At 37.4% G+C, this 23,180-nt stretch overlaps 1 protein-coding gene across 7 annotated transcripts in view; it reads right to left on the bottom strand.

Moving 5' to 3' along the window:
• FGF10 (fibroblast growth factor 10) overlaps positions 1-23,180 on the bottom strand; it is a 66,148-nt gene that overhangs the window by 5,707 nt on the left and 37,261 nt on the right. For all 7 annotated transcript variants that reach the window (XM_052778332.1, XM_052778327.1, XM_052778329.1 and 4 more), the window contains one exon: positions 1,710-1,813. In XM_052778332.1, coding sequence (XP_052634292.1) covers positions 1,710-1,813 — 104 coding nt within the window. The remainder of the gene's footprint in view (positions 1-1,709; positions 1,814-23,180) is intronic.

The following is a 23,180-nucleotide window of genomic DNA, read 5'->3' as shown; positions in this document are numbered from 1 at the left end:
GTTCGTATCCTCCTGTCAACACTATTTCTAATACACTATGAATTACTGAATCTTATGGCAGCAGTTTCCACCTATGGTACATGAAAGCTACTTTGACTTCTTTTGTGTGTATATAGGGTTGGGACGGACTCTTACCACAGCAGATGCGGCTAGCAACTTGGATAGGAAAACTTATCTCTGGCTTTGGGATAGACCATCACAAATGACTAAATTAAACACTGTAAACTGAGATGTGTGAACTGAAGATGGTGATTTATGCTAACACCTTCACATATGTACAGAAGTATACCTATGATCAATGAGTGTAGCTTAACTGACAAATGGTAACCTTGTCAGCAACTCAGTACACCCTTATACCTCTCAATGATGCAGAACTGAGCACTGATCGTCCTGTATTTCTGACCAGTGTAAATCTAGAAATTAAAATCCACATTTACAGGAGCTTAAGAAACATTTCTGTGTTCTGGTCTTTTCTTAATGTGATTCCTCAACACTGTCCAGAAGTTTAGAAAGTCAGAAGTAACCATTTGAACCAGGAGTGACTAGCGACAGTGCAGATGAGGGAGGACAGTTTATATAGTTTGTATGAACTAAACCCATCCTGTAGAAATGCTTCCTTAAAAAAGAGGGCCAAACGACTTCAAGCCTCTTGAGTCTTAGTTGAGACTGGCATTATTGCATTATTTTCAGCAGACATAGGAGGCTTAGCTACATTGCCTGAGGATAAACCCAGCCTCAGCACCTATCTGTCACACGCTCTCTTTAAAGCCTATGGATGTTCTGAATACCAGACAATTTGAAGATTGGCTCATAACCTTTACAGATGACTTGAATAAGTTTACATTTATGTGGGCTCAAACTCACTGGAACTGGCAAAAAATGGCAAAATTACAAACCAAACTAGATGTAATACCAGAACAATCTGGTGTTTGTGTAATCATGTGGATGAGTGAGGGTAGACTTGAGCTGAGTAGTCAGATTTATAGATCATATTGCTTCCTATTAAAAATATTTTGACAGTTACTGGGTTTGCTGGGTTGGGTTTTATTTTTTTGTTTGTTTCCATCTTTGGGGTTTTTTTTTCCCCCTGAAAGTATCAGTAACCTCAAACTTACACAAATTCAAATAGAGTATATATGGACAATTTTTGAATGATACTCAAATTCTGCCCAAAGCTTATCTATCTGCTGATATGCAAGCCTATGTCTCTCTGTACTGCCCATAATCTTGAGTATTAATACAGTCAATTTAAAGCTGGCTACTCTACAAATCTTCTCCAAAGTTGCAGTTGATAATTTGGTGTGTCTGCTCCATCACCTGAAGTTTCCAAGATTTCAGGTATACTTTATCCACTCCCATCCCCCCAAATTACTGCTAAATGTGACTGTAGTGCAGAAAAACATGGAAAAATAGCCTTAACAATTACATTTTGTAGGACCCTCTCCATTGGCCACTACTTAATTAGAAACCTGACTGAATCAGTTAAGCATGATAAATCCTGGCAGCTGCTTTGGTATGATATGAGCTTAATAAACAACAGGGAGCTTGTGGGAAGTGGGGCAGCTGTTTTACCAGAGGATGAAATTTTGATGAACAGCTCATTTCAGCTCTAATTAGTAGTAATACACAGGCAAGTGGGGTTTTCAGTAGGTAAGAGAGGGAACTATGCTGACTACTGCAATCCGTTTGGAAGGTAAAAAAATACTTACAGAGCCGTAGACTTTTCCTTTCTTGTTCATGGCTAAATAATAGTTGCTCTTAATGGACTTAACTGCCACAACTCCGATTTCTACAGATGTTATCTCCAATATGCCTAAAAAATAAAAATTGAGCTATTTTAACACTTCAGTAGAGGATTTTCTCACTATAGAAAAGGTAATAAACTTGAAAAATACTGAACTTCTAATATTCAGAACCAACTGACCAGCAAACTTTAGCTAAATTCTTCTCTAAACCATTGCAAGAATATACACAAACATTGTTTCAATTAACGTTTCCTTTGCTAACCCTGCATTTTAAATGCCATAAATACTGAAACAGCTCCATTCTTCTTAGCCGAGTTTACTGAAATTTATCAGAAGAGACATCTGAATCACAGCATTAAATTAAATCTGTAGCATATGTCAATAGAATGTTAGATTTACCCCAATCTTCAAAACCAGTGGTAAACTATTTATTCCTTGTAGGACATTCAGATAAACTAAATCTCTTGGCTGCACTGACCTGATAAATTCACTTTTGGCAAGTATGTTGACATTTTGGGATATAGTAAGACTAACCCTAATGGCCACATTATCTTTGTCTTTCAGATATCAGAAACATTTTGCTCTGTTTGTAATAGATATGATTAATTTTTTTTCTTTAAAACAAACTCTGGGATTCTGGATGGCTCAAGGGGCCAGTAATGGGAGACAGAGATTTTCATCACTCTGTTTTCTGCCCTAGAGCATACTGATTTGGGAGTAGTAGAAGTTACTACAACTTACATTATGACTTCAGAGATCCCTTTTCAGCTATTACTAGAGTAACTGGATGGCTATGTTGTTTCAGGATTGAGTCTTAATACAGGATAAAAATGGCTCCAACCAAATAACTTCTAAATGGTTTATCCAGGTAGTATGCTTGGCTCCAACATTACTCCTGATATTAAAGTAGTAGTAGTCAGAACAATAGCCAATCTAACTCAGTGGTGTCTAAGGGTCTACCAGTGGGGAAATTAAAGGAGGGCCAAAAGTGCTGAGAAATTGTAAAGAACATCCTAGACCAAGCCAACAAATAATGTGACAAATAGATGAGCTGGAAAAACACTAATGAGTTTCTACCTGCATAAAAAAACCCCCAAAACTGCAGTAATTTCCTCCAAAATATGTTCTATGCTTTTTGTCTGAGTAGGGTAGTACTGGAAAATCCATATGTTTTTTCATTTACTTAAAAATTCCTTATGGTAACCACACATCAACTGAAGCCAACAGTGTAACTTGGTATTCAGTGCTTTTTCTGGAAATGCTGATTTTCTGTCCCTGAAAACTGAATGCTGTCTGTTCAGACTTTGGAACCATGTGGACTTCAATGTGCAGCGGAGGTGAGGAGGAAGTTCTTTCACTGTAAAGTTTTTTGAAAATGGATGCTTTATAACGATGCAAAAGCCATTCTGTATGGCTATTGAACTGGTCTATGCAACTCAGGAGTGAGGGTGTTACTTGTTCTGTGACTAGAAGCAGACTTTGATGTTATCGGGGCAGTGTCTGTGAATTAAGCATGAAAAAGTAATAGCTGATTTTTATTGGGAAGTAAACTGATGACATAGTTTATGCATGTGAAGAAGAGAGAGAATATCAAACTAGGCAATTTAACATGAAAGACCTCCTTTTATTGTCAAAAAACCAATCCTAGATGCATTTTTAAATATATATAAAATTCTATACTTATATAAACTGCACAAATTTTGATATGAAGATATATAAATTCCAGTGCAATTACCAGACACTTTGTGTTTACTTAGCAAGAAGCATTAGGTTGGCCACAGCTACAAGGTCTATAGTCCCTGCATATGAGAAAGACTTCAGTGAGAACTGTAAGATAAAAACCAGCAGGTCTAGGATCTAGTAAAGCCCTTCAGAAAATGTACCATATTAAACCAGAAATACTATTAAAAAAAAAAACTTTCTTGTCCAAACCTATGAAGACATGAAAGTGGAGGATTATTTTGTTTAAATGTTGGTATCAAAATGCAAATATAAATGTTGATAGACACAAATGATCATGTATTATTAAAAAACCCAACAAACCTGATAAAGCCTTCTGCTGTAAGATTTTTATGGTAACATTCTTAATTGCAGCATGAAAAATCAGCAGTGCTAAGGATGGACATATAAACTAAGAAAACTTCACCTATGCAGTGAAAGATCTGAATATCCACTGAGCCATGTGAGAATAATTCTGTACCAATCGCCTCTTGGGCTTGAAACCCAGACTTGAACAAACAGAGTGAATGCAGTTACATATGGCACTGCAAGTCTGCTACATGTGAGGGGGTTAAAAACAACAGTTTCCAAAATCAGCTCACTCCATCATCAGTGGTGTCCAACTCAGTAGCAGCAAAGGCCCCTCTGAAAAGGCCCCTCTGATATCTGGAGCTGCCTAACTACTGCCAAGCAGAAAAGATATGGCCAGTTATGTAAATGAAAACTCTAAACACAACTTCATTAGTTACTTATATGTAATGTTAGCTTGAGAATTAGCACAAGGTGCTTAGGTGGAAATAAGAGGAGCTATAATTAGGGGAACTGTAATCGAGGACGAAGCAGAAAATGTGAGGGAAGAGTCAGTTAAGACCCTTGACCTACTTTTAAGGCTAACTTGTCTACTGTTGCAAAGCAGCCATATATCATTTTCCATATGTAAAATGAAGAGAATTATACTCTCTTATCTCAAGAAAAGTTGTGAGTCATTGATAGTCAGCTCATATATACCAGTGTCATGCCGTTGATACAAGCAGATCAGTGAGTCTATACCAGCCAAGACCTATTATGCTTGTATTACTCTTAGAATGTTGCTCATTTTCACAGTAAAGAAAAGCCAAAGTTGCTTTCTTGATTTTCTGTGAAAGCATTAATACAGAGCAGTGGTCTTTAATATTACTCTCCTGCAGGACACTTCCTGAACTATTTGTGCTCAAAATCAATTAGAGTGGAGTGCCTTAAGTGGATGAGAAGCTATTAGAGGGTAAGAATGTGGTGCAAGCAGTGCTACAATGCCCACTTCTTTTTATGAGTGACATGGGTTTTTGCATTTTCCATGCCAAAAAGTGATGAGAAGAATTTAGTTAATTCTTTCTGCAGAAGTTAATTGCTGTAACCTGAACTGTGGCACTGTGGATCCACTAGGCTGGATCCATTTCTAACAGCAGCAGTAAGAAAAAAAAAAAAAAGAAGAAACTGGCATAACATATGCCATTATTAATTTTTATGTTGAAATGGATTAAACAGAGTTATATTTTGTCAAATTATCCTTGTAACAATGACACCATATTAGTTAATTTCAATTGACTATTACACTTGCAGCTGAAGGAGAACAGTGCTTAAATAAGAAACTTGCACTGAATTAACCCGTTTTCAGTCTCTTGCACTTGAATGATGGAGATACACTGCTCTTCAGTACAATACCTAATTTAAAGCAACAGAAGTATTCATATAATTCATGAAAATATAGTAATTTTTTCTGGTAAAGTTTGTTTGCAATCTCAAACTCCATTATATCCACAGCGGGGTAGCTGAAAGTAGGTCATAAGGACAAATGTTAGTACATTTACATTACATCCACAGTAACTAGCCCAATTATGCCTAGTTACACTATTATTTAACTGGAGCCAAATGTAGCTGAATTCTTCAGAAATATTATTAGTTTGATCTCATCACCAATGATCTCAGATTTATTCTCACTGAATGTGTTTTGTATATTTGGAAGTTGAAAAATGTGTAATTTTCAGTGACAATTTTGCATATTCTAATCTCTGCAGTACTTTGGGGGGGAGAAGGGGAAATTTTAATGGCTGTTTTTCTTTCAAATGAATCTAAGAGTCTTGAATCTAATACCCCTTGGGTAACAGGGACATAATTTGGTACTTATCTACTCTACTACTCTCTGTACACCCTGGAGAATTCACTGGAGTTACATACTAGTTACAAGCACAGAACTAGCTTTTGTGTAGATTGCAAATTATTCAGTATTATTTACAGATTTTCTCAGGAGGAGATTCCCTCACGAGTTTGACAGAAATCTACTGAAGGCAATAAGAATCTTTCCATAGGTGTCAGTGATGTAGACACAAATTTCAAAGGTCAGCATGAGAGCACCGATTCATCTGACATGGATCTACCAGCAGAAGTCATAAGGACTTTTCAAAACTTTGAAAAGACTGGATTTAAATCAAATGCCTTTGATGTAAGGGTGAAAATATGTATTTGATTATTCTTGAGTCATTATTAAATTCAGCAGGAATGTATAAAAAAAAGAAATCGAGACATACAGTATGAAGCTTAAAACTGTAGTGTTTTCACCATCTAATGGAACTGACTTCTTTGAGGGCACAAATAATTTTGTATTTTCTTCAAGGTTTATGTAGCAGAGTCTCAGGCTGTGATTGGACTTCTATATTACTGCAATAAAAAAAATATATTTTCCATGGGCTTTCAAGAATAACTCTGTAAAATTTCATATTCTTCAAGTGCTCCAGGCTTGGACGTAAGAGCCTATTAGACAATATGGCAGAAAGGATACCAGACCACTGTGGGTACTCCACTGGCCTCAGTTAGAAAAGCTATTCTGGACAGATGATTGGTCTCAGACACCTCCAAAAAATGAGTTTCTACGACCTACCGTGTAACATATTCCACTATCTACATTAGAAATTTTTTTTTAGTATCCACTTTAAATGGCCTTGTTGTAATTTGAGCCCATTAATTCTTGTTTAAACTGTAAACTAACAGAAAAAAAGATATTTTTTTTTTCTTTGCAGAAACCTTTTACATATTCAGGAATTATTATCACACCTACCTATCTACCTACGAACTTTTGCTCTCTGAACAAGCCCAGTTTTTCAATGCTTTCCTTAAAGCTTTCAGGTTTTCTAGACCTTTGAACACTCCTGTTGCTTTTGTTCACAACACGGCCATAGTACTCTTGCTGAAATCTTACCAGTGTTAATACATGAAGGAATATTTCACATTTCCTGCAAAGGATATATGCATACTCATACATTTATGCATACTTCCTTTTTTTTTTAGAGTAATATGATAATACTGATTTATGTTTGATTTGCGATCCATCACCCTTGCATACATGGAAGAAATGTAAGCATCATTCCTCATTCTGTAGTTGTGAATTTGATTACTCCTAACTAAATGTCGTACTTTGCACATGCCCCAGTTAAGTGGCCTCTTGTTTATTTTATAATTTCTCTAATTTGTCAATGTTGTTTTGAGTTCTTATTAGTCCTCCAAAGTACTTGCAACTATTCCAAGTTTCATATTGACTGCAACTTTTATAACCGTATTTTCAATTCCTTCATTCAAATTATTTATGAATTTTTGATTATGAGATACCTTGAAGAGACTTTGTGGAACTTGATGCCTCTGTTCAGATTGGCAGTGAAAAACTGGTGAGTCCTGAGTATGGCTTTCTATACTGTAAGAATTCCACTTATATTTTGCTTGCTGATCTTGGTTAAGAGAATATCATTAGCGACATTAGTTTCAAAAATCTTTCCCAAATTGATGGTATCTACTGCTTCTCTGCTACACATGAAGATTTTTATCTCATCACAGTTGAAAATTAGGTTGGTTTGATATTACTTCTCTTTGATTAATTCTTTGATTAATTATTTTTGGTTGATAATTTCTCAGGTGCTTATAAACATATATTTAAAAATTGCTTTTCCCATTTTTTTTTTCTCAGGATATGATGATTTGTCTCTAGGTCTTTGTTTTTTTTTTCCCTTTTAAAAGACAGGTATTATATCTACTACTTCCTCAGTTATGTGGGGAGTCATTTTTCTCCTCAAGTTTTCAGAATTAATCTCTAAAGGCTTGCCAGCCTACTCAGTAGAGCAAGTAAATTTTATCAAGTGAAAAACAGATAACATCCGACTCATTTTCATTTTGTTCTCTTTCTATTCCAACTAATGTTAGCTTCTCTTTGGAGCTCCTGTTTCTTTTCTGTGAAGACTGAAACAAAAAAGGCATTTCAGCATACTTCCTTGTACCTGATTTTATAACATTGCTTGGGCTCAGGCATTTCCATGCCTTAAAACTTTTCATTCCAAGAGAATGTGTAAAGTAATTTCCATGATATAATGTGACTTGCAATTATGTTTGATAATAAGCACTACAAAAAATTAATATTCTTAGGGGGAAAATTCTTGTTGGTAGTTACTCATTTCCGGTTCCATGCTTTTTAGGAACTTGGAAAGGAAAATAAAATAATTTAAAAAAAAATTATTCTGTGGCCTCCATTATGGTTTTGAAACAGATAGCACACTATTATTTTACAGCCATAACTCTGTAAACTTCAACAATTACAACTAATCCGCTTTGACCACATCCACTGTAAAAGCATAGCTTTCAATACTCAAACCATTTCCAAGTCATTATAATTAGAAACATTTCAAATATCAACTTGAGATGTGCCCTGTAGCTATGCATGTGCTCTCTTTACAGGTCTCAAAGGCTAGAAACATACTCCCAATAGAAACCAAATATATTTAACTTAAATAAACTGCATTTTTATAGTTCGTAAAAGTGATCATTATATAAACGACAAGGCAACAGAAAGCTGACTGGCTGTCTTGCTCTGCACAGAGGGACTGTAAAAAATACAAGTGAAAAATTTCACTTACGTAATTCTGTACGCTAATTCCAAATGTCCTATGTTTTTATAAAAATGCTGGTAATATGAAGCAAAAAAATTAAAAAATATCCCAGAACTTGAGTGAAATTATGTCAAGCAATTTGTTAGGAAAGACAACTTGACAGAGTACCAGATGTATTATCAAGGCAGTACTGCAATGGATTCAAGTGTACCCTGCAAAGAGAACCACTTGATTCTGGGACCAAATTCAACTTCTTTGCAGTGTGAGGCAGTGACCATTTTTCTGTACCTGCGTCATTTGTGTAATAAGTTCTTAAAATGCACTTTAAATGTCTGCAACCCTAGCTGCAGTCCTCTTAATGTAAAGGAACACGACCACCTTGCACCTTCCTCCCCCTTTCAGAGATTATCCCATATACATGGCAACCCACAGGCAGCCCCTCCCTCCCTTGCCTTTTCTTCTGTCTGCAGAAATACCACAGATGAAGAGTGAGTTCAGCTGGATGGAATGTGATGATGACTGAGAGCTTCCAAAACTTTCCAGTTTCCCAAATGGTGACAAGAACCTGCTGGGCCTGTGAAGACAGCTGCTGCTCTTGGTGGAGAGGATGGAAATTGGTAACATTCCTCTAAACTGACTTTTCAGAACTTTGTGTGCATCCTCCAGGGAGCTTCTCTGAAGGGGTACCTTTGACTGGCATTGGCTTGGGTCAAACAAAGTTTGTGATAAGGCATAATGTTAAAGATTTGATATATCAAAAAGCTGCTCTTAGTAGCTGGTTAGAAGAAATGAGACTGGTTGGATGTGGTCATGAAAGAGTGAAGTGCTAAGGATTATGAGCCCACTAACTCTGTTTCCACTCTGTTACACCACTTACACCTGTGCAAAGCAAGTTGAAAACATCGCCCAAATGAGAAGTTATAGTTATCCCTATCTTTTATTTGTTTTTCATAAGAATTATTGACAACAGAAGGAGGAAGATGGTGGAAGTAGAAGGTAAAACAAACCTAGAAAACTGAAGATGGGCTGAGCAAGACTTGCTTTTGGAAGCTTTTTCAATGAAGCAAAGTAGTTCCACTAAAATGTAATCTCTTACAGACTTTGCGGTTGTCTTTGGAAGGCAGCTTAAGATACAAATCTCACAACCCACGATGCCACAGTTATGGGCAGAAATCTCAAATAATAACCAACCTGATCCATAACCTGAGCTTTGACTTAAAACTAAAACTTTGCTTGAAGTTAAAATCAGTTTGGTGCTTTTTATTATTATTTACTATTTTCTGAGACCTCCACCCTTCCTGCTCTAAATCAGAAGTGAAAGTACGGAAAGACCACAAAGCAAGCTGCTAATGTGTCATATTTAGATCGACTATAGCCAAAATGTGAATGTCCCATGAGCTTTGCAGTCCAATTCCCACATCTGATGCATTTGGATAAGCCTGAGATATGTTTCCAAACTTCTGGAAGGCTGTGGGAACAGGACCTCTGAGCCTTCCTGCATTAGCACAATATCAGCATAAGATGTGAAATCTCCTTGGTGCATAAAGACCACATAAAAGACTAATTATTAGAGCCCTTTCTCAGACCCACAAGGGGATTAAAGGAAACTAAACCACTTTTCCTTATCTGCTGCTTTTATGGCTTTAATTTCAGAGCAGAGCAAGGACCACTCAGCCAACGCTCCTCTGTAGAGGAAGTAAATGGAAAGGTGGCAGAAGTAGGGTACACGGGAAGAGAGAACCTCATTAGTAATGCAGTAGTGAGAGCTGTTGGTTAGCAAAGGAGGAGTTTAAGTTTAGCTACAGGAATGGCAGGAATCAATTTAGCTAGTATACATCCTGACACGTAACAGAAACAATTAATTCAGGAATACAGTTAGCCTAAATGTCCAAAGTTAGATGGGTTAAACTTAAGCAAAGGAAATGCAGAAGTGACTTTGAGGACACATCTATGCTGTCAGTTGAGATGAGTTCAGATCTGCCCTCAAGGACACCTTGTCCATCACTTTCATCACTAACATGCAAGCATGTAATCAGATTTAGCCAAAGTGCTAGAACTGTCTTGCAGGAGGGAAGATAAACATGTTTGCTTCCTTCACATGGATTTAATTCATGCTGTGGACAAGGGGTGGCTCCAGGTAGGGCCAACTGTACCTAGCTCTGTTAATCAGAGCTCAGATTTCTTGAGCTCCATGCTTTAAGCCAAGATGGGAAGACATACAGCCAGCTACCTGAATGTTGATGGAAAATATAAAGGTCTGAACATTTCAGCATGCTTGACACCAACATTGCAAGAATTGATTGATAACTTGTAGGTTAGACACAGTGTCAGTATCCATTATCTGATCTGTTTCGGGGATGGAGGAGCTATAACTGATGACTCATACTGATCAAGAAATGGTAGCAATTCATATGCCAACAGAAAAAAAGGAAAACAAAACACCCTCGACCCCACCCCACCTAGTATATATGGTTAGATGCAGGGTTGTAGTTATCCGATTTGTTAGATCTCTTGACAAAGATGGCTTAAACAGTTTCAGCCCTCCCTTCCCCCAGATACTTTTTCCTGCCTCTGTGCTGAAGTTCACCAACCTTTCAAATGTAACTGTTTGTGGAGCAGCATTATAAACAAAATCATTGGAATGATCTGGCTTGGAAATAACTCTGAATAGAAAACAAATCAACCTAAACCCCTAAGGACTAAACAATCCAAGTCTTTGCAGTCATTCCTAGTAGTATATGTTTTCTAGACCTCCTATTGCTCTCTTTCTGGTCTCTTTCCAATTGGCTAATTTTTTTGAATTGAGGTGCCCAAGACTGGACCAATGTTCTAACTAAGGCATAATGGGTACTGAATTGAGCAGAAAGATTACTTCATGTGTTTATAAGGAAACTTGGATCCCAATCCAAATCCTAATCGAAACTTGGCAGTCCATATATGTTTCCATTTAGTAGACAGGAACAGGCACTCAGGATTTCTGCCAAATCTTAAATTTCTAGGTCTCCACAGAAATACACAGGAGAATGGAAAACTTATAAGAGACTAGTACAGCTCAGTAAATTTTCTCAGGGGTGTGCAGAACTGCCTACTTCAACCTAGGTGGAATCCCGAGTTATCTTTCACATGCATGGTCATTACGTTCACCTCCTGCATTTTACCATTTCTATAAGTTTCACTGTGAATAATTGCAAATTGGAAGAAACTGGATGGAGTTATGGCTGTTCCATTTATTGCCCATCCCAACACACAAGGAAGGGAAAATACATAGCAGTGGGACTGCAGAAGAAACAGTCAAAATGCATGGTGACTGCTAGGAGGAGTAGCTGTCCATCACCTGCAATCTCAGGAAAGGCAGGACTTCACTGCTCAGGCAGTCAGCTGCTGCTCAGTCAGGAGCTTCTAGCAGATACAGGACAGACATTCGCAAGTGGGGCACAAATTATAATTAAATGGAGCCAATCGCTACTTAGGCAGTGACACATATGAGCAGATGGAAGTAAACCTGGGTGCTAAAGTGGTCAGAGTATGTACAAAGAGATGAAAAAAGGCATCCCTATGAGACATTGTATGGAAGTTGTGAGACTTATGAAAGTCAGTGTGCTGCAGATGGCCTCTGTTACTTGTCTGTCAACAATCTTTATCCAAATGACAGGTTTTTTGCCTCCTACTGGGACTGTCTGACACATACTGTGGTTGTTGCTCTAGCTAAGGCTGCTCAGCTGCACATCAAAATGAGACAACAGTTTCTTTCAACAGTTATGTTTAATTTTGGGCCTCATTTGTTCTTACGATGGATCTCAACTTGACTCCCCATTGTGCAAGACAACAGGACCGGAAAAATATCGTTTCTCATTTGCTAGTCTCAAATACTTATCTTCTGGTGAAGGTAGGAGACAGAAGGAAACTCACTGCATAACTGTACCACAAAGCTTGGCAATGTGCATTGCACTGCCTGTGGCAGGTAGGATCCTCTTCTAAATCTGTATGGGCATAATGACCTAGTAATGTGGTAAAATAGAAAAATCACAAAGTTCTACAGGGTCCTCTCTAAGAGACCATGACTAGGCACAGTTCCTAGCAGTATCCTGCTACTGCTACATTTCTTTGGAAAAAAAGGATGTTTTAGTGTTTTCCTTGCAAATCAGAAAGTTGCCAAACACACTAATCCACCACATCAATTAGTTGTTGGTTCTAATGGTTTATGTCTGTCTTCGCCTCACACAGGAACAGGGAATCCATGGTATTTTAAAATATGGCATCCACATGTTTATAATGCAAGACTACCCCTGGACAGCTATAATGATCATTCTTTTTCACATAATTATCTTTGGTGGCAGTTACTTATCAACACTTTCAGCAGTTTTCTTCTACAATGCCGCAAGTATTCCTAGTATTGCTTGGTCACAATAATCACTTTTTTAAGGAAACTTTATAATGACTGTGGGAACAGAATGAACATCTGAGAAGTGTAGATTAGGGCAGCTGTATGGCATGGTTGATCAGTATTAAGTAAATGACTGCAAACTATTTCAGTCTATCTTAAAACTCCTAACTGTTGTTTGTCCCTTGTAGCTTTTTTTTTTTCTCCACAAATTCTTTTCTTAACTGACGTGGATGTGATCAAATGAAAGGCAGGTCTCTGACCCTAATACTCATATTTGCATAGTTTGGGTCAATGTTGTATATGATTTAAGATGACCAGTCATAGGTTGTGAGTAACTCATAACCCCTTGGGTACTTTGCAAACAAACTACTGTCTAAGCTTTTTCAGACAAAATATTTATTGAAAGACACAATTATTATGAGAATTGTTATTGCACAGTCTTTAAGTAAATAAAGATAAATTGATTGCAAGTTGTTACTATATGAGATGTTAAGGCTAACAGTTTAGCAGCTGAAAAGAACTCAATGACCTCTGATCACTAGTTCATTGATTTGTCCATTTTTTGTTTTTTTCTGACATAAATAATTCTGTGTACTTAATCTTAAATTACAACCAATCAAAAAGACACCATTCAATAACTGTATTATTCTTGTTATAATGCTATCTATCTGATCAGCTTCTCATTTTTAATGCTAGATTTTTACTTTGTCTTACATATTTTGTACACTTCTTTCATCATCAAAGGTATGCTGAAACACTAAAGCAAGTAACAAGGTCTGTACTCTTGCACACAGATGTAAACTATTGCCCGCTATAGTGCAAGCACCTGATATATGTCTTTCACAGTGTTTTCGTCTTTAATACTTGACTGTCTCCTAACCTGGCTGGACCTAGTATCTTCAGTCTTCTAGTACAAACAGGTTTTTTTAAACTTTGATGAGCAGTGATAAGTGCTGTCATCTTAAACGTTCATTCAACACCTCATCAAAAAGCAGGATGACAAAATTGTCAGTCTTGCACAGAAACTTAAAAGGCTGATCTGCAGAGCACAATTACTTCACACCCTTCTGCTTTCATTATCTTCAAGTCTCCTTCTATATTGTTTCCCATCTCCTCTGTTGACATCCTCAGATAGCAGCTAACAAGCATGTTTTGCACACAGGATTATGTGATCTAAGTGCACATGCTTGCGCCTCATGTCTTGTCCTTTTATACAAACTCTGATTCCCTAGCCTGGATTGCTGAAATCTTTTTGGTATTCCCTTTCCTTGAACTATGTAAGTCTCTTGCACAAATACTCACAAAACTATGCTTGGGACAGTTAACAGACAATACAATTCAGAAGGTTTGATACATTCTTTCCAGCTTTTCTACTCAACCTTCTGTATTTAAATTGGGGTTTCTGCTCACTGGAGTCTAACAGCACAAAATCCCACTCAGCCAACCACCCCCAATCAACTACTTAGCTGACAGTGAGTGCAGTTTCTGCTGTGATCCCAGCAGTATCCTTGTCAGGGGATGTGTAGAGGGCAAAGAACCTCCTGTACTTTTATTTCAGGCTCAGAGATACCTTTCCTTACACTACTGTCTAACCTTGCAAAGAGCACCTGGCCCCTAGGCCATTTGGTGAAAACTGGTTGACAACCGTATTCGCGCCTTCTAGGGTGGTCTTGTGCATCCCTGAGAGTTCTTGGTTCAATCTTCCTCGGACTATTACCTCTAGAGACTTTACCCGTAGCCCTCAGACATGTCTGTGGTTTTTCTGTTCTGGGTGACTGACATATTGTGAAGACTGTGTGGCAACCCACCAGTTCACTGTTTGTATAGTCTGATGCCAAGGTCATGTAGAGATCCTCTTGCAGGGCCTGGCATGAAAGTGAATAAAACCAAAGGAACCAAGCCTGGCTTGGTCTTGTCCATATTCCCTCTTAGGAATGGTCCCTGCAGTGAACTATCCTGAGAATTTTGTGGAGGTTCATCCCAGGAGGAAATTGTTCATGCCAAAACCAGCTAAGCGTGAACTAACATGTGCAATGTGAAAGGTCAGGAGTGCTGCATCCAAAAGCCACCTGGGGAGCTAAGTTATCTGACATTGTAGACAAAGTCTTAGACAGCTATTGAGATGAGCAGCTGAAGAACAGAGCTGCTATATTTTGTCTGGGATTTTGCATTTGGAGACAGACACTTCTGAGCAATGTCAGAGCAATAGTGCATGTGCTGCTTGTACAGCCTGGGCACAGACAGTAAATATAAAACTATGTACAATGTCTTACTGCTTCTGTGTGAACAAACTCCACACCTATATTTCAAGAAGCATCAACATTTCTATACACATGTTGTGTAGCTCATGTATAGATAACAATAAATAAATAGTAATGTGTTAAAATAAGGGAACAAAAGTAACCAGTTTTCTCAGGAAAGTAATCGGCAAAGTCCTGGCGTTGTCTGTGTTCAACATTTTCATTAATGATCCACAGTAATGCCATGACAAACCCTGCTGATTATACTAAACTATTCAGGGTAGTAAATCTGAAGGAACTGGGAGTAACTGCAGAAGAATCTCAGGATCCAAGCTGACAAGGCAATAAAATACTAGATAAAACTCAATGTACGTGAATGTTGTAAAAACTGGTGCACACAGGGAAAGTAACGTTAGGTTTATAAACATGGAATGTGTTACAGAATGGCTTATGGCCCAGCTATCACTTCTTACTCTTATAATAGATAGCAAAACAAAAATTAGGAATGTACAGTACAGGAGTAGGGAACGTTTAGGAAATGGAAAATATAGCAGCAGAGTTTAAATCCATCTGTGCTTGCATTTTGAACATGCACGCTACCCTAGCCTCTCATCTCATAAAAGATGGAACAGAACTGGAAAAGCTACAGGAAAGGGCAACATACATGGTCAGAAATAAGGATTAACTATTGTTTGAGGAATAAATAAAACCTAGGTCTTCGCAGGGTGGAACAGAAATGGCTTGAGGAGCGCGAATCTACAAAATTGTAGGCAACATTGAGAAAGTGAACAAAGAGCAACTATGCACTGAATCTTAAATGAAATTATTGGCCAGATGTTTAAAACCAAAGAAGGTATTTTTCCACATTTGTTAGATTACAGTAGTCATTAGTAGCATGTCAGTTTACATGAACTGAATAGCAATCAGAACAATTAATTCCAAAAACATGTTCCTAGGACAAGTAAATAGGCTATTGCTACTGCTACTGTCAGAGACAGGAAACCAGACTTGACCTTTAGTCTGAAGCAGTGGAGTTGCCCTTTAATTCTTACATATACATCCCCTCATATAGAGAAATGGAAGAAAGCAGAGAAACAGCCAACAAAGATTTGTCAAGAGCAAATTCTGTTTAATTTCATTTTATGACAACGTAACAGGTCATATAATGAAAAAAGCTATGTAGTTAGGCTTTTGACACTATCACATTACATTATCACAAATACACCAGTTTCATATAAAACTGTATTTTAAGTAAGATGAAAAACAGGCTAGAAAACCATATTTAGAGAATAATTCTCAATGATTCACTGCCAAAATGGAATGAAGTATTGAAGAAATGCAAATACAGGATGAAGAAAAATGAGATAGCCATTTTGCAGAAAAGTGTCTGGGTGGCTAGTGGTCCACAGTTAGGGCTTGAGTGAACAACATCAAAAGCAAACATGTTCCTAACATGTCTAAACATGAATATAGTGTGTGAAATGCAAAAGACAATCTCTCCACTTTATTCAGCACTTGGAAGGCTTCATCTAGGCTCTATGCTCATTTCAAGATATGTCTAAGGAGGGCAACCAGCATGGCCATGGGTCTAGAAAAATTGATTTGCAATGGAAAATTAAACAAATTCATCCTGTTTATCTTAAGAAGAGGAGATCTGGTAAGAGACAGCATATCAGTAACTTTCACATACTTAAAAAATATCTGGAAAGAGGAGGGGAATATTCCATGCAAGTGGCAACAGAAATAATGGGCTCAAGAGCACAAAAGAATAAGAGAGAATATTAAGAATAAGAAGATTTTAATAAGGGTGGTAAAAACTCTCTGTATTCATTAAAGATGTTTTGGAGTGTGTGCAGTCTTTAAGAGCAGGTGATAAAAGTGTCCAGCGGAGTTGATGATAGGTATCATCCATATGTACATTGTGAGACAAGGGGATGCACCACATGATCTCCTGAAATTTCTTCCAAGCCTATAGAGCTGTGTTACCACACACAAGAAGTCAATCAAATGTTTCTGAAAATGTTGGACTTGCTATGCTACAAAGCAGTATTCTGTACAGTCTTTGCATAGGAAATCAAACACTTCCAGAAATGTATGGACTGACAGCGTGCATGGTGTGCAGCTGATGTCCTGAATTGTTCAGGATTTTTGGTTACACAGAAACCAGTCAGAACTACTGTATGATATTTCCGGTCAATGCATTGGAATTCTAGAAGAAATGCAAAGAATCATTAAAAGGCCTAGACAGCAGAAGAGGTCAGTTCAGGTATGTGGTAGCTCTAGGCGACAGTAGGAGTGTGATCATTTACATTTTGCTCACAAAAACTTCAAGACCATAAATTGTTTCACAGTGCATCATCTTCACAGATTATGTATAAACTTCGGAGATCTTGCCTCTAAATTGTGAACTTTATGTCCCTCATCCTCACATTCTTCATTTGCAGTCTTGTGCTTATTGATCCTAATTGATATCTGATCAAATGCAACACTGACCATAATTCCTTTTTGTTTTATTAAAAACCATTCACTGTAGTCAGTGGCGTTTAGAAATGAGACATCTATTTATTTCTGTAATGAAAAGCATTATTATGACAACAGTACTAGACCTGTTTGAAATTTGAAGGGACTTCTACTTACCAAAAATAAATAATGAGCTTGCATGCTGGTGCATCCTACAGAACTTAGGATTCAGTATCTGAAAGCTGGACTGCCAACTGTAGTTCCTACAAGACTTACAATTTGTGGGTACTCTTTTCACAAATCAGGCTCATAGACAGCAAGTATTCTACAAAGCAAAGCATGAAGATAACAGAACCACTTCTGAAAATTTGATTCTTAAGGTCCATGTTCCTCTGCCCACCTCTAGTGAATTATTTTCTTTCTATTCATGATTTTCCTAGTGCCTCTCTTTTCCCCCTCAAGCCCACACTGTAATTTCCTCCTCTCTCCTTGTGGTAGACACTAACAAAAGAACTTGATAGAAAAAGAGTAAGTTGAAACATACGACTAAGCATCACAGTGGCTTCCTTTAAACCGTCAGTCTATTTATTTACTTTATTTATTTTGCTGTTTTGAAATCTGTGTGTGCCAAGACCACACTCTGGGAGCTCCTTGCTGTGTATAAACTAACAGAATAATCAACAGTTCTAAGACACTGCTAAATCTATTGTCATGCATCTGCACAATCATAACTCACTTCCATGCAACTACAAAGCAATTGGACTGCCTGAACCCACTCAGTCCCACCAGCTGCACTGTCAGCTGCCTATGAAAAAATAAAAGCCCTCAGGGAAAACAGAAGATAATAAACCAGTCTCTGGTAGAAAAGATGGAAGAAATTTTTGTATCAGGATAGAAATTATACTGCAAATATTTCCTTTGTTATGACAATAGAGTAACATGAATATATTACTGACACTAGTTGCAGGTGATTTTTAATTTCCATGTCCCATATGTTTCATGTACATACTGAGCAAGAGCTAGTGCTCTGTAAAATCTCTAATAAGACAGAGATGACAAAATCCCAGTTGGCATAACCTTCTCAGTTCTCTAGTACCGAAGTGGAACAGTTCTGGTGCAAGGAGTTCTAGCATGTTGCCTGAAGGATCTCAAAGCTGTCAGTGCCACTGCTCCAAATGTCAGCTGACAAGACCCAGTGCCCACTGACCTCAGCAATCCTTTCTAATTGATCTTAACTTTTGAATATCAATCTCTGATTTCCAATGTAACAATTTCAGTGCTGTGGGGCACATAAAAGGGAGCTCTGTGGCCACATTCCCAAACTGAGGCAAACTACCCACAGTCAGGGAGACTGGAAGTTTCCAAAGGCTGACCTAAGTTATACCAGATCTATCCTTCCTCCTTAAATCCTATTTCAACAGGAGATGTCAGATGAATCAATAAGTGACCAGACTGGCACAGTTCTCAGCTGGTTCCCCATTATTTGCTCAAAACCATCTTAAGTCCAGCCTCAGAAATAGAAGGATTTTAATGAGCAGTATGCTCTAATTTATGAAGCCTTATATCTTCTTCTTAGTTAATGTATAACATGTAGAGCCAGTGATCAGCACTGTCCTGAAATATACTGTAACCATGAGCTGATACTTCAACAATTCCTTATTTCTGTGCTGCTTCTGACAAAATATACATAGCTCTGAAAACTAACAAAAAACTTTCTTGCAGATCTATGGCCTGTGGTTGATTAAATCTACCATTTTTCTTAGTGTAGAACTAATGATTTGTCACTTCTTTGCTTGCTTGCCTGTTATCTCGTAAGAGCTATATCTTTGTTTACATGAAAACTCTGAGCTATTCATTAACAAACCTGAATGAAGATTTCCAGCAGATGCAAAAGCTATTAGGACAAGACAACTAGCATGAATACTTAAATCTTACTTCAAGAAACCTGGCTTACCTTAGTAACAAGTGGGCTGAAGCAAATCACTGATGGACTTGTTATAGGACCACTCTAATGTCCTCCCACTCTGCCCTCATAAAATATTTTTTATCACGTACATTAAACACAGGCTATTACTTGTTTACTCTTAACAGACATGCCCCTGATGTCATTTTCCCTTTATGTACATACTAGCATAGAGAGTGTGACCTTCATTCCAGTATCATTAGGTATCAGAGCCAGGAAGATCAGTTTGAGAAGCCAGTAAACACCATTGATTCAAGAGACTGATAGCTTTGCAGCCGTGACCTAGCAGAATAATAGCAAAGCTTGAAATAGGACTCTGTTATCTGAGTTCTATTTCAGTGTTTTATCCAGTGAGGCTACAATATTTAATAAAAGCAAACTTTCCTAATTATCTTAAATGATTTGAATATCAATCTCTGTTTCCCAGCTTAACAATTCCAGTGTTGTGGGGCATAGAAAAGATTTCTAGATCCCTTTTCAATTCAGAAAATAATTTAAGTTGGAAAAGGCCTTTGGAGGTCATCTGGTCCAAACCCCATGGGCCAAATTCAAAGTTTTGTTAAGTTGGTCTATTTCTTCTTTTTGATATCTATGTTATTGCTGTCGTGGCTGTCCTAGAAAAGAGTTAAGTGACTTCCATGATCAAGGATCCTTAGAATCCATCTCTATCAATGATCTCTTCCAAAACTGGATCTGCCATATGCAAACTGAAACCTCAGTGGAAGTCACTGTGGTAGAACTGGCATCAGATTCAGAATCTGGTCCTGATTCCACTGTAAATGAATTAGAAGCATTAAGCTCGGAGAAGATCACTGACTTTTGACAAGGTGGTGGCTAATGGGCGTTGTAAAACATATGCAAGGAGACAGTGACAGCTGATTCTGATTTCTCTTCCAACATGTGGATTATGTTACATCCACCCAAGCACTAAGCTTTCATCTCAAACAGTTGTGAAGGTGAAGGCTTCTGGGGGTCTCATTCTCTAATTATGCCTGACTTAGAATTCACTTAAGTTAGACTAACATGGATAGGAAGTCAAGTTCTGTTAGCTGTTCCACCTTTCACCTTACCACACATCTGGGAAATATTCAGATCAAGATCATAACCTTGCATTTTGGCATTAGCTACCTAAAAAAACATTAAGATATCACCAACAATTTGCCTTTGACTGGGAAAATTAGAAGCATATTTGAGATGTAAACACTGTTGTGGCACTAATATTGCTGGTAATGACTAAAGGCTGCTACTTTAACTATAATGGAATGAACCAAAACTGACAGTCTTAGTCCATGCCCATTTTCAGTTTAAACAAGATAAGGAAATCCCAGTGGTATATCATATTCTGAATGAGGGGAAAAGCTGGGAATATTTAGAGATGAGTATTTTCAATGAGGTCTACAAATGGAAAGCAGTATGTGTAAAATACTGTAACAAATTTGTGGTTACAAAGCAGAAGTGGGGATAGGACTCAGTAACAGGCCTCTCTACCACTTGAACTTAGTAAGAATTGTCTCTAATTGTAAACAGCCTAGACCTATGCATACCCTAGAGTTGATGCAGTAGAGGGCAGCATTCATTAGCCAATTTATTTCATATTCATTAGCCAATTTATTAGATTATCATCACCACCATTATTGTTTTACTTCAAGTAAAAATATCAGAAATCAGAATCTGGTAATACAGGAGCTTGAGGGGAAGAGCAGCTGGGGCTATACACATGCAGGAATGGGAAGATCCACACTCCCTTTCCCCTACTGTTTCCAACTCAAACTTCAGAACTCAAGTCCAAAGCTGGGCCTATTTTAGGAAGGGTTTGCTGTTACAACCATACTGGCAAACTTGCTCCCTTCTAGGATTATTTCTGTGTTGAGGTTTCTGCTCATTATAAAAAAAAAAACAAAACAAACCCCCCCCCCAAACCTAATGACTGCCTAATGTAAAATACTCAGAGACTCAGCAGAGATCAAATTGTAGAAGCTGAATCCAGGAAAATTCATTAAGAATGAAAGCACTTTAATGAAAAATTTTGATCAGGCTTTGGTACTAGCTATCAAAGAAAAAAATGAAGATTCTCTCTATATTGCTGTGTCTAAACCAAGACTAATGCCTGTCTGGGATATATGATTAGTCAAATATTAGTTATGCTCAAAGTGGAAGTTACTATTCCCTTTGCAGTGTTAACTGTAGAAAGTGCAATAGGCTGCGATATACAAGCAGTCAGACTAGATGCTATTACCTTTCCATACAATTAAGAACTCTGAGAATTGCTGTATATTAGCAATTTATTATCTATTTTTTTCTTTTTCTTCAAAGTTGTATTTTTAGGTTAGAATTTTTGTAAAAAATGAGATTTCCCTCCAGAAACAATTGTTTCCTACTATATCAAATTTTCACATCAGTAAGCAGCAAAATAGTAATTCTGTCAAATTGTGAAGCTGTATATGCTGCTAAAGATGGTGATACAGCACACGTTAACAAAAGCATGTCTTGCATGTTTGGTTTCTTAAGCCTTTGATGTGTTTCAGATATCAGTAGAGCCTTTTCCTCGTCTTCCCCATTGCAGTGCAATTCAAAGAAAACATACCATAAAAAAGCTGAGTTGTAACAAAAGCTTCCTAACAGCCTTGAACTGCGACATAGAGTTTTAACATTTATAAGAAATGCTATAATATCTGAGCTAAGATCACTAAACATTTTTTGTTAGTTGGTGACCATTTATCTACCACAGGAAAAATAAATGAGGATGATGGAAATAAACTATAGGTGCTTGGGGACAGCAGGAGTATACATGCTGTATACTGGCTATAGGATTTATTGTGAAAAATTCAGTTCTATAAATCAAATGCAACAAACAAGTTTAGCCAGAAGAAAGCAGAAAACTCTAAGCATGCAAAAATTTGGTTCAAGATAAAAATAGCTATTTTACCTATAACTGGATTTGAGTATCATTTCTTCTCACAAAAGCGATACACATAGCTCATGTATGAAGGAACTACTAAATGCAGGTAACACTCTATGAAAGGTAGAAATAAATGCAAAAATTTCACCCACAAAAAGAGGTGTGTGTGGGGGGGGGAATAGAAAAAACATAACTTGCAAAATCTAAGAGGCAAGGCATTTTCAGTCTCCTTTCCCAAGTGTACATATTTTTAAGTTAACTAAGTTAATCAGTAATTTATTAGATTTATCTAGTCAGTATATGTTTAATTTTAATATCAAAATTTAACATGTTTGCTCCTTTGAGATAAATAGAAAGTGTGCCTAATTCTTTACTCCTTAAGATTGTCCTCCATTCTCCCTCTGTTGCTTTCTCTGAAACCACAGGATAAATCAGTATGGTAAACAAAGCAGCACATCTACAACCACTTCTAGGTATGCAAGGCTAAAATAGTGAATACTGACTTAAACTAAAGTAACTTTGGCATTCATTTCCATCAAACAAGCATTGGTTTCAAACACTGATTTTTGAACATCTGTGACAATAAAATTCTAAGTAATGCATATGTATGATGTGCAGAAACAACATGTGTAATCGCATGTGTAGGTGCTGGAGGTAGGAGTTTGACTGCTAGAGAGAAATGAAAATACCACAGTGTAAACTGAAAACAGCTCTTCTGAAATCCTTGGAATTCATTAGTGTTTGTGACTAGAGAAACTTGGGTAACATCACTTACCAGAACAATTAAAACAAAACTACAGAGGTTTTGTAACAGTTGATGCAGTACAGAGAATTTTTAAAAGGAAACTTGACTTGTCTGCTTGTTA

This window comes from Harpia harpyja, chromosome Z, assembly GCF_026419915.1.
Source record: "Harpia harpyja isolate bHarHar1 chromosome Z, bHarHar1 primary haplotype, whole genome shotgun sequence".
NCBI classification, from domain to species: Eukaryota; Metazoa; Chordata; class Aves; order Accipitriformes; family Accipitridae; genus Harpia; species Harpia harpyja.
The sequence above is the reverse complement of the archived record's forward strand: the minus strand, read 5'-3'. Positions and strand labels throughout refer to the sequence as shown.